Source organism: Leuciscus leuciscus, assembly GCF_965113295.1.
Source record: "Leuciscus leuciscus genome assembly, chromosome: 19".
Taxonomy (NCBI): domain Eukaryota; kingdom Metazoa; phylum Chordata; class Actinopteri; order Cypriniformes; family Leuciscidae; genus Leuciscus; species Leuciscus leuciscus.
The window spans coordinates 21,662,156-21,674,828 of record NC_138743.1 but is presented as its reverse complement, the minus strand read 5'-3'; the positions used below and the strand labels follow the sequence as shown (position 1 = coordinate 21,674,828).

General features: G+C 38.9%; 1 protein-coding gene and 1 long non-coding RNA gene across 2 annotated transcripts in view; both read left to right on the top strand.

Moving 5' to 3' along the window:
* Positions 1 to 12,673, top strand: part of LOC309481846 — a 93,327-nt gene that overhangs the window by 65,922 nt on the left and 14,732 nt on the right. The gene's annotated exons all lie outside the window — the stretch shown is intronic.
* Positions 5,762 to 10,949, top strand: kcnk13b (potassium channel, subfamily K, member 13b). The gene is made up of 2 exons (XM_082148554.1): positions 5,762 to 6,269; positions 9,541 to 10,949. The coding sequence occupies exons 1-2, from the start codon at positions 5,930 to 5,932 to the stop codon at positions 10,437 to 10,439; spliced, it is 1,239 nt and encodes a 412-aa protein (XP_082004680.1). The 5' UTR covers positions 5,762 to 5,929; the 3' UTR covers positions 10,440 to 10,949.

Sequence of the window (12,673 nt, the reverse complement as noted above, 5' to 3'; positions counted from 1 at the left end):
GTAGGTAGAAAGTCCCCAGATGACCTACTACTTCCAGGCAGAATTATGAAGTGTGCAGTTGATGGACACTTTACTTTCCCATGAGGCCACGGGAGGGGATTTATGAATGGAAGTAAAGCGACGCAACAGACGCCGATAGGTCACATGATGTGGCGGATGTAGTATGTCCGGATATGGCAATACCACCCATATTCATAGTTTATACAGGGGACTTTTTTAACAGTCGAGAAGTAAAATCAAATTCAAATGTAGTGCCCATTCTCAGACAGTACGCGATTCCGGACGCAGTGATAGTATTACAGCAGTCAAGCCAAAAAACTTTTCCTGACATTTTTCTAAAGTGCTCTGCAACTCTATTGAAGCCAAAATAACATTTATTTTTCCTTTTGGGCCATAAGCAGGTTCACTAACAAAAGTAAAGATTATATTTTGAGATTATATGTGGAGCATTGCTGTCTAAGGCCCTGTTTACACCTGGTATTAAGATGCGTTAAGATCGGATCACAAGTGGACGACGCTAAATACAGGTGTAAACGGGGTCTAAAACGTTTTGAGCTTGTCCACTTTTGAACACTTCTAGAGGAAATCAAAAACGCATTTGACCGGATTGCTTTCATAGTGTAAACTCTCATGTGGTCTAATGCATAAACATTATGGGAAGCGCTAGTAAGATGGGATTTAAACTTTGTTGGCTGAAGACTCAAGTTTGGTTTGAAGATGTAAAACGTACCAAGCACGATGTTCTCTTGCCATTCCTGATTTCTAACACACATTCACAGCGTTCGGCGTGGTCTTGCGGCTGTCAGAGCAGAAACTAAAGCTGCTGCTCTCCACATCCCAGACAGCAACAGTGCCGTCCCAGATCCGGCCCACATCTAGTAAGCGTCGAATCAACATGAACCAGATGTGGCTCAGATCTGGGCCGACACTATGTTGCTGTCTGGTAAGTTTTTGCGTCATCTCCGGGCGCGTTCATATGTAATTTGCGCTTATTTTGTCCATTAGATTGAAAGATCTGAAAAGGTTCATACATTTATCCACCCATAGACCCTCGCCTTGAAGAAATCAGGACAGAAGTGGTTGAAAGTGGACAAAAGAGACGGATTAAAACATCAGGTGTAAACGTGAATGTGTCTCCCTCATCTACGTGAGCCCAGAAGAGACTTAAGGTGCATTTACACCATGTTGTAATTACAGTAATTATGAGATTTCAACTTCACATCCTCATAGAGCTCGTAATTTAAACTTGTAAATTAGGAATTTTCTGAGAGCTCCTAGTTGTACCACCTGACCACTGCAGATTCATTTAGGTGTTGATAGTGTTGCCAATGAAACTCATAAGTAACATGTTTTCATCTAGAAATTACGGTAATCAGGACATGGCATGAAAGGGGAGGGGTGGGGGTATAACTTTTCACATTTCTAACAATTGGAAATACTCAACTCACTCTTCTCTATGCATTAACAATTTCTTTGAATACCATGCTATTACACTTACAACTCCCATTAAGATCCATATTGTAGTTATTTATTGCCCCCCAGGTCAACTGGGAACATTTGTTGAGGAACTGGATGTGCTGCTGTCCTCATTCCCTGAGGATGGCACCCCACTTGTAGTATTTGGCGATTTCAACATTCATCTAGAAAAGCCTTATGCAACAGACTTCATCTCTCTCCTAGCCTCATTCGATCTCAAATGGCTCACCACATGTACTCACAAATCAGGCAACCAACTTGACCTTATTTACACACGCAACTGCATCACAGACAACATTTTGGTATCACATTTTCGATAATTTCTTCATTACTTTTAATCTTCAACTTACTACTTGTGCACCTCCAACCCCTCTACCAGTTACTTTCAGATGAAACCTGCGCTCACTTTCTCCCTCCCATCTTTCATCTGCTGTGTCATCTTCTCCTCCCTCACCCTCACAATTCTCCTCTCTGGATGTGAATACCGCAACGGATACTTTATGTTCCACTTTAACTTCTACTCTAGACAATATCTGCCCTCTCTTCTCCAGGCCAGCACGTACTACTCCCTCTAATCCCTGGTTATCTGATGTTCTTCGTGAACACCGGACCAAACTCAGGGCAGCAGAGAGGAAATGCCGCAAATCAAAAGACCCATCTGACCTTAGCATGTATCAGCCTTTGCTCTCATCCTTTTCTGTTGAAGGTCATGCTGCGAAATCTTCATATTTACACAATAAGATCAACAGCGCTTCTAACACACAAACACACAACCACTTTTCAAAACATTCAACTCTCTCCTCTGTCCCCCTTCACCACCACCCACCTCCTCTTTAACTGCTGATGATTTTGCTAATTTCTTGACCGACAAAACAACAACCATCAGCAGTCAGTTCTCAGCTCCACACACACACAAACCCAGACCAACCACACCCTCAGCCAGAAATCTTCTCTCCACTAACGGAGGCAGAAATATCTAAACTCTTCCTCTCCAGTCATTCTACCACCTGCCCTCTAGATCCCATCCCCTCACACCTTCTACAAGCCATCTCTCCCACACTTCTACCAGCACTCACACACATCATCAACTCATCCCTCCATACTGGCATTTTCCCTACTGCATTCAAGCAGGCTCAGGTAACCCAATCCTTAAAAAACCCACATTAAACACATCACTTGTAGAGAGTTACAGACCTATCTCTCTCCTACCATTCATAGCGAAAACACTTGAACGAGTTGCTTTCAACCAAGTATCATCTTTCCTATCTCAGAATAACCAGCTGGACGCCAACCAATCTGGTTTCAAGAAAGGCCATTCAACCGAGACTGCATTATTGTCGGTCACAGAAGCCCTGCGGATTGCGAAAGCTGCTTCCAAATATTCAGTTCTCATTCTCCTGGATCTGTCTGCTGCCTTCAACATCAGATCCTTCTGTCCACCCTCTCATCACTGGGCATCACAAGAACTCCACTCCACTGGTTTGAATCTTTTCTCACAGGTAGGTCTTTCAGGGTTCCCTTGAGAGACATCCAAAGCACATCAAATGATCACAGGCGTTCCCCAGGGGTCAGTGCTTGGACCCCTCCTCCATTTACACTACATCACTGGGACCCATCATACAGGCACATGGTTTCTCTCACCATTGCAATGCTGATGACACACAGCTCTATCTCTCATTTCAATATATGATCCCACAGTAGCTGCACGTATCTCAAGCTGTCTGGCGGACATCTCGACATGGATGAAACAACATCAACCTGGCAAAGACTGAGCTTCTCACCTTCCCTGCCAATCCGACTCTACAGCACGATTTCACCATCCAACTAGGTTCATCATCAATCACCCCATCAAGGTCGATCAGAAATTTTGGAGTAATATTTGATGACCAGCTGACCTTCAAAGACCACATCGCAAAGACAGCTCGATCATGCAGGTTTGCACTGCACAACATCGGGAAGACCAGGCCTTTCCTAACTGAGCATGCAACACAACTTCTCGCCCAGGCCCTGGTCATTTCTAGGCTGGATTACTGCAATGCTCTTCTGGCTGGACTTCCATCATGTGCAAATAAACCTCTACAAATGATTCAGAATACTGTGGCTCGTCTTGTCTTCAACGAGCCCAAAAGGGCCCACGTCACACCTCTCTTCATCTCTCTGCACTGGCTACCACTCGCTGCTCGCATCAAGTTCAAGGCATTGACGCTTGATTACAGGTCTATCACAGGGTCAGCTCCCTCCTACTTTCACTCACTCCTACGAGTCTACATCCCTACCAGAAGCCTACGATCGGTCAATGAGCGACGGCTCGTGGTACCATCACAGAGAGGCACAACATCACTCTTCAGAACATTCTCATTCACGGTTCCTTGCTGGTGGAATGATCTCCCCACCCTCATCCGGAATGCAGAATCCCTGACAACATTCAAAAGACAGCTGAAAACTCATATCTTCCGTGAGCACTAAACCTCGTAAAAAAAGAAAAAATATATATTTCCTTGAATCCCTCCCTTGTCTGGCTTGTGCTACTCTAAGCAATGTCTGAAACTTTGTATTTTGAGCACCTCTTGCGTTGTTTGCCTTTTCATGATGACTCGCTTGCTGTATTCCTCATTTGCAAGTCGCTTTGGATAAAGGCATCTGCTAAATGACTAAATGAAAATGTAAAGCAGTATTATATTTTCTTCTATCCTCTCTCAATAGGCCAATTCACACTTCTGTGTGTTAACATGACTTTGACAGTTTGACATTAAAATCCTATTATTTGATACAAATAACTGTACGGTGACAATAAAGGGGTGGTTGTCAAGCTGAACTCATTACTGGGTGAACCAGTTCCCCCTCTGCCGCCCATGTGGAGCCGGGCCAGATTTCAACGTAATCCTAATCACCAAGGTCCTGAAAACTTTCGAAGGACAAGCACATTTTTGAGCTCTAAAAATAACGCAATGCATCAGACTTCAAAGCTCTGTGCAATGTCTAAACTAATCGATCGGACAGTTTAGGACCGAATCTATAAATACATTGTGTCTGTCTGTCTTAAATGCATAATGGATTTTCGTTTCCCTGTTCGAACAGTGACATTTACAGAAGTTGCCTCTGGACGTCCCAGAGTAAATGCTGAAAATTTCCCAACCAGATTCAAAAGGTCATACACTATTGATCACAATGAAGTATTCCCACCGCACAGTCTAATCTAATAACGTGCATAATGTTACACAGATAGTCGTGACAAGACTTTTGTGCATGTCAGTGATGTGATGTTCATTCTTTTATCTGTATTAAATTATTCAACAACACATTGAAAGTTTCAATATTACTTGAATACACTACACGTCTTCTTGTATGATATAACATGTTGCGTTATTTGTTTGTTTTGTAGTCCTTTGTAGTTTTTCTTGTTGATTAGTTCCCGATTGTTCCCAGGTGTGTTTTATTTGTTTCTCATGTTCTTTTTCTGGTGTTGTCCTTCTATGGATGTTATGTGTGTATTCTTGTTGTCAGTTTTGTTTGCCTTCCTTGCCGGTGTCTGGATTCATCAGTTTTGCCTGGATTTACTTTTATTATGTTTGTTTGAATAAATGTTTGCTGCATCTGGATCCTACTTTTGTTCCTCTGAAACAGCCACCATTACAAGGATCATGTGACACTGAAGACATGAGTAATGGTGCTGAAAATACAGCTTTAAATCACATAAATTACATTTTAAAATATTCAAATAGAATATTTTACATTGTAATATTTCATAATATTACTGATTTTACTGTATTTTTTATCAAATAAATGCCTTGGTGAGCAGATGAAACTTCTTTCAAAATGTATTATGTAAACTATTAATTATCTGAACAACTTTTGTCAGCCAAATCCATATCATGTGGTTTGGCTGACAAGCAGAAAGCAATTTTGTTATTATGCGACCAAATCAAAAATAGACCGTGATTGTGTTTCAATGTCATTGAGTTAAAAAACAAATATCAAACATATTTATGATACCTTTTATGAAAATGCACATTTGAGTCAAATGGAGTAGCCCTAAAAATGTGATATTAATAACCCTAAAAAATCATTGAAAAGTATGCCTGAAAATATGTGTGTGTGTGTGTGTGTGTGTGTGTGTGTGTGTGTGTGTGTGTGTGTGTGTGTGTGTGTGTGTGTGTGTGTGTGTGTGTGTGTGTGTGTGTGTGTGTGTGTGTGTGTGACCTCCTCTGACGCCACTGAGCAGATCCACGCGCGCTCTTGGAGAGGTTGGGGTCACACAGTCCCTCTCTGCGTTGGAGACAAAGCGCATCATGCTGGCAGATCGGTTCCGGCAGAAACTGGACATTTCGAGCAGAATAACGCTCGAAGATCCCAGAAACATTTGGACGCAGACCTCTGAACAGAAAAAAATGCATGATCCATGATGAACTGGGATGTAGTGGTTCATCTGTTCCAATAATATTGCTATAAAATAATGGCTTGCCGGGCTGGATGCTGCTGCAACAGCATCGGTACCCTAAATGAAGACAATGCGAGATTTCTAATGCTGGCTTTGTTAATCATCATCTACCTGTTATGTGGGGCAGCGGTGTTTTCAGCTCTGGAGCATCCGAAGGAGAAGCTCGCCAAGGAGAGATGGGCTCAGAGGATCGAGCAGTTCACGCACAAGTACAACCTGAGTCAAGACGACCTGAATAACTTCCTGAGGAACTATGAGGAGGCCAATGTGGCGGGAATCCGTGTGGACACGACCAGACCGCGATGGGATTTTGCGGGAGCTTTTTATTTCGTCGGAACTGTGGTTTCAACTATCGGTGAGCTGCCAAGACAACCTTAAACTTGCATGATAGTTAGACAAAAATGTCAGACTATAAGATTTCAAAGACCTTTTTAATCTATTTTTGTGATTTTAGCCAGCACAAGCACATTAAAGTAACATGTGCAACAGGTCCTTTTACCAATTGGTTCGCATACAGACAGCGACTAGGTGGATTTTCTCACGCAGTGGACTATTTAACTATTTGAATCAGATTGAATGGTTTTTAAAACATCTAATTCTTGAGACCTGCACTGTAAAAAATTAAAAAAAACAATTCATAATTTGTTATCACAACCTTTTTTATTTTGTCAAATCAACTTATATAATTTATGTGGTTCTTCAGATAACATAATATTTTGAGTTTCTGTTGATGAACCCAATCTCCTTCATGGTAGTCATTTCAATGCACTTAAAATTCTAAGGCAACCAGTTTACTTATTTTTTTTAAAGTTAAACCAACAATAATTGCCATTTGTTTTTACAAAAGCTATTTGGAATTAGAATCTGAGCTGCAGGTCACTGTGCAAACCAATCTATTTCATATTTTCTTATGACATTATTGCATTATCTAAAACAACCTGGCTTTACCGCAATACTAAAGTTAACATGCAGCTATACTACTTTCTGTCATCACCACCTTCAGATATTTGTCAAATGAATAGGCTATTCAATTCAGACTTCTTCCCAAAGATCCTCTTTATATATGTATTTCATCTGCTTACAGTTAAACATCACACTCTGTTGAGTTTTATAATCAGAATTATGAAAAAAAAAAAAAATAGATATAAAATACTTTTTCATAATTCTGATGATCTCATCCATGATGTTAACTAAATCGCACAAATTAAAAGACATTGTTTGCGATTTTTCGATCCTTTTTCTCATTTTCAGCAGGTCATATTACTAGCTGAAGCACCAGAAAAAGAAAACTGCAATTTAATACATGTGTGCAATGCGCAAAAAAGCTGTTATTTTGTCAAGACATTTGCCAAAGATTTTCTGTCTGACATTTCGTTAATTTACTCATTGAAGTGAATGCTAAGCTTGTCAACACTTCTAACACACACTTGACACATCTGATAGTAGAGCTATATTGAGGAAAAACACACATTTCTGTGAAGAAGCAAGAGATTAAACCTATATGTGAAAATCTTTGAACATGATAAACAGATTAACCACAAACAGAATTCCAATCCAATTTCAATTGGTACATAAACTTTTTTCAGCTTTTTAGCCTGCTTTGCCATAGTACTTAAGAATAAGTGCAACATCAATGAAAACTTTTCAGTTCAGGAGAACTTTAAATTTAGTATCTCCATAAACCAAGTTTAATTAATTCTCAGCATGTGTCAAATTTTTCTTTGCAAAAGGGCTGCTGAGAATATTAAATGCATCAGATCTTTTTTCTATGCAGTCTTACATCTGGCATTTCATGCTCAAAAAAAAAAAGAGACGTGGTTAAAGAAACAGGCAGAGCAGGGGAAGTTTATTTTAGCCTCATTAATATTTACTCTTATCCTCTACTGATGCTTGTATAGACAATTCATATCATGGATATGAACAGTGGAGTTATCGAGGGCATAGTTGCATAATAGTGAGAGCATTTAGTCTTTTTCATTACTAGTTTAATTCATGCACCTAATTTCAGGTTATCAATAGACACACAGTAGGAAAAGGTCTTCGTAAATGTGCCAGTGGGTGATACATCTCAGGATTTAATTGCAATGAAATCGGTAAGATGACCAATGCAAGAAAAAAAAAAAATAGAAAAAAAACTAGAGGTAAAGCTGCCGTCACCAATGGCAACCTATTTCTAGTGTTTTGAGAAGAAGGGAAAGTGGGGTTGTCTGGATGCTGGAGGTGATTGGAGCCTGGGGTTCACATGGGATTTGGAGCACATGCTGCTCATTAAAGGACAATTACAGCTCAGTTTCTAATTAGCCCACAGCAGTTGCATGTGCTAATCCATTGTAGTTCTGCAGTGGCTAGAGGGTACAGAGTACAGCTTCTCTATGATTTTATGTCTTTAGATTATATCAGGTGACTTATATGGAATTACTTTGGCAAAACACAATGTACTTGTTCACACTGAATGGGGAATCTGTTTTTCCCCCTCTCAAATCTGATTTTTGAGACCGACTGCAAGTTACATGCGGCCAGATCTGATAGTTTCTGTTCAAACTTTCTAGATTTGTCCACATTGGTTGTGATGATAACAACGCAAACTTCAACATGCGGGAGAATTTAACGCAGAATTGAAATCATTTGACGCAGACAAAAGCATAAAAACAACAACGGATGGAATATAAAATGTTTTAATGTTGCAATACCTGATACAGGGTTATTCAATTCAATTCACATTTATTTGTATAGCACTTTCCACAATACTTATCATTTCAAAGCAGCTTTAAATTCATGTTTCTATACATTACAATTGACATTATCAGAGGTGACTGTTCAAGAAAATACAAATCATACAGTTAGCTAACATATCATTTTAGATAGAAACCATGATAAGCAATTATTAAGTTGTCATCAAAATATATAAAAAAAATTGTGTATGTTGATTAATTATTATATGCATAATTATGCATTATTATATTTACTTTAAATAAAATAAACATAAAATGTATATATATACATATATACAAACTTAAACTAATTTTTTATTTCCGCTGGTTGCAAAGATCACATTTATCATTTCCATAGCTTAACCTGATGCATTAAAATAACTAAAACTTTTTAGTTTTATTCATAAAAATGAATAAAAACGAATAAAAATGACAAAAACACACAACAAAATTACTAAAACTTTAAAATGAAAATCTAAAACTAAAAAATGAATTCAAAATATTATTAAAAACTATAATAGTATTTCAATCACAAAAAAGTACTGACCTGATGTACCAACTTGTCACACAATAAAAAAAAAAAACGATTTATAGGTGGATTTCAAGTTTTTGTTGTTGTTGTTTTTTTACTGTTCAGACTTAAAAAGAAACTAAACTAATGGAAGGTAGCTTGAGGAACCAGAGTAACAAATGCAAATGTAACAAGCACATTATATATATATATATATATATATATACAATTATAAAAGACATTTAAAAATTATATTAAATGTGATATATTATTAAAAAAGATAGTATATTGAGTGGCACTATAAAGAACATTTTCTTGCAGTCTGTATTATACATTGCGCTTGCTATGATTGCATTATAATGGGTATAAATCTAACATCCTCATTTTGTGTGTGTGTGGCGCAGGTTTTGGGATGACGACACCCGTCACTATTGCCGGAAAGATCTTCCTGATCTTTTATGGGCTTATTGGTTGCGCTGCCACCATTTTGTTCTTTAACCTCTTCCTGGAACGTGTCATCACCGTGATCGCATTTGTTCTGAAGTTCTGCCATGAGTGCAGAGAACGCCGCAAAGCCGGTCCGGCCCAAAACTGCCACCGTCCCTCCGCCGGCAACAGAGAGCGGCGCACGGACAGCTTGGCCGGCTGGAAACCCTCAGTGTACTGCGTGATGCTCATCTTAGGAGTCGCCGCCATCTTGGTCTCCTGCTGCGCGTCCGCCATGTATTCTGCGGCCGAGGGTTGGGACTACCTGGACGCCCTCTATTTCTGTTTCGTGGCTTTCAGCACCATTGGTTTTGGGGATATGGTGAGCAACCAGCGTGAGATGTACATGGCTCAGGCGGCCTACAGGGTGGGCAACTTCCTTTTCATTCTAACAGGAGTGTGTTGCATCTACTCGCTGTTCAACGTCATTTCCATCGTGATCAAGCAAGTTCTCAACTGGCTTCTGCAGAGGCTGGAGACTCCCTGCCGCTGCCCAGGCCGAGGGAACCGCCACACTCGGAGGAACGCGGTCGTCCCGGGCCACATGAGAACCCGGCGGGAAACCTCCATCGAGACTGACGCGGTCAATGACAGCGAGGCGGATGGACGGCGGATGTCTGGAGAGATGATCTCCATGAAAGACTTTCTGGCCGCTAATAAAGTTAATCTGGCCATCATGCAGAAGCAGCTGTCAGAGATGGCTAACGGACATCCTCGCCAGTTAGGGAGCAGCTCACGCCACAATGAGTTCTCCGGAGGGGTCGGAGCGCTGGGAATCATGAACAACCGGTTGGCAGAGACAAGTGTAGATAGATAAATCCACCATTTAGAAATGTAAAGTAACCAGAGGGTCCCACAGCAAATTGTGATCACTTTTTCAACCCCCTGAAAGAAGCCCAGCAAATAATGTACCATAAAGGTGCGGTCACATTACTGAAATGTTGTGGGCAAAAAAGGCTAAATTGTCTACACTTAAAAATAAAGGTTCTTTATTGGCATTGATGGTTCCATAAAGAACTCCATGGAATCTTTCCATTCCACACAAGGTTCTTTCGATTATTAAAATGTTCTTCACACAAAGAAAAATGGTTCTTTATAAACTGTTCTGGCATTGCTGCAGAAACCCCCTCTTGGAAATAGCATAGAGATGTATGCTATGTCACAGCTTACACAGAAGACACTTTTCAAACCATGCAGCTCTCTGTTGGTCAACATGGTGAATTCAACTGAATGCAATACGAAATCTGTGTGGGAAAACCTTTTTCGTGTGGATTCCTGTTAAAATTTGTAGATTTAGCCTCTGAAAATTCACAGAACAACAGTAAATGTGACCATAACTTAGCACTTATCCTTTGGGTCTCATTCACTAATAATTGCGTACAAATGTTCTTTGGTACAAGGTTCTCATGCTAAATTTATGGTGGATTCACAAAATGTGTGTATGCAGATTAAATGGGTCTTACAAAGGCCATATTATGCCCTTTTACAAAGTCTTGACTTTGTTTTTGGGGTCTACTAAAAAAGGTTTAAACATTATTTTAGCACCTCTCTTCCCAGTCTGTCAGTAACACTGAAAAAGCCTATTAGATTGTAGAATCATTGCCATTGCCACCATCTTATTTCACAGTGCTTTTGACAAACGCAGCCCTGTTTAAATATGGTCTCTATGAAACCCCTCCTCCCCAAAAAGTGCAATGTGCTTTAATTGGTCGGCTGGAAAAGTATGTTGTGATTGGTCACCCTCTTTGAGTGTTTTAGAAATGAGTTTCAACACACTTCTTTGTAACTTTGCAGACATTTTTCATGCTCAAACAGCAACATTACACAATAAAGAAAGTTAAAAATGAAAAAAGGATAATAGGTTCTCTTTTATGTTGATGAATATGGATAATTCGAAATCGGGTAGAAAGTTAGTGATTTGGTAATACACGCCCATACATCTCCATATAAGGACGCATGACTTCATCTGTACAGCCATTCGTCACGCCCTGCAAATGCCCTAAAATAATGTTTGTTTGAGTAAAGCAAAGATTAAAGAATCTCAAAACCAGTTGAAAACAATAAAAACCTTAGGTCTTTAGACAGCACAGTATTGGCTGTATCTTTACGCAGAACCTTTCACACTTTGAGCTACAATCATATTTTTACATTGCACTATTTTAAAAATGCAATTTTGTTTACATTCACTATTCATATCCTTGTACTTGATACTAGGTACTAAATGAAGAGTTCAGATGCAAAAACCTCTAAGTGCCATCTGAAATTTTCTTCTAGAATGATCATTTTTATCAAGCTTGTTTATTTAAGTTCAGTAATTTCACTTAAATGGCAATTAATAGGTCATTTTCATTGCCATTTAAGTGAAATTACTGAACTTAAATATACGAGCTTCATAAAAATTATCATTCTAGAAGAAAATTTCAGATGGCACTTAGAAGCTTTTGCATCTGAACTCTTCAAATATTTTAAGATGTATATATATATATATATATATATATATAATATCTAAGATAAGATATTTAAATATCTATACACTACTGTTCAAAAGTTTGGGGTTAGTTTTTAAAAGAAATTAATACTTCTATTTAGCAAGAACACAATCATTTAAAAGTGACAATAAAGAGCTTAAATATTTACATTGTTACAAAACATTTCTGTTTCAAATAAATGCTGTTCTTAATATTTTTATATTCAACTTTGATAATAATTAGAAATGTTTCTTGAGCATCAGATCATCATATTAGAATGAGTTCTGAAGGATCATGTGACTCTGAAGACTGGAGTAATGATGCTGAAAATTTAATTGTAATATGTTTCACAATATTACTGTTTTTGGGGTATTTCTGATCAAATCAATGCAGCCTTGGTGTATAAAAACTTTTTGAATGGTAGTCTAATCATCGGTTGTTTAGGAAGGTACTGTATAAATACATATTCATGTTTCTGAGCTGAGGCCACCAGGAGGAAGTCTGTGGTTTTTGCATACGTGTGCTTAAATCCGAAAGAGCAAACTTTTTGATCGATCATGATTTTTGAGTGAATATGATTGTA

Bases quoted from the DNA above. Each gene is read 5' to 3' on its own strand.
- kcnk13b (XM_082148554.1), top strand. From the start codon at position 5,930: ATGGCTTGCCGGGCTGGATGCTGCTGCAACAGCATCGGTACCCTAAAT. The intron at 6,270-9,540 runs GTGAGCTGCCAA...TGTGTGGCGCAG, and splicing joins AACTGTGGTTTCAACTATCG to GTTTTGGGATGACGACACCC.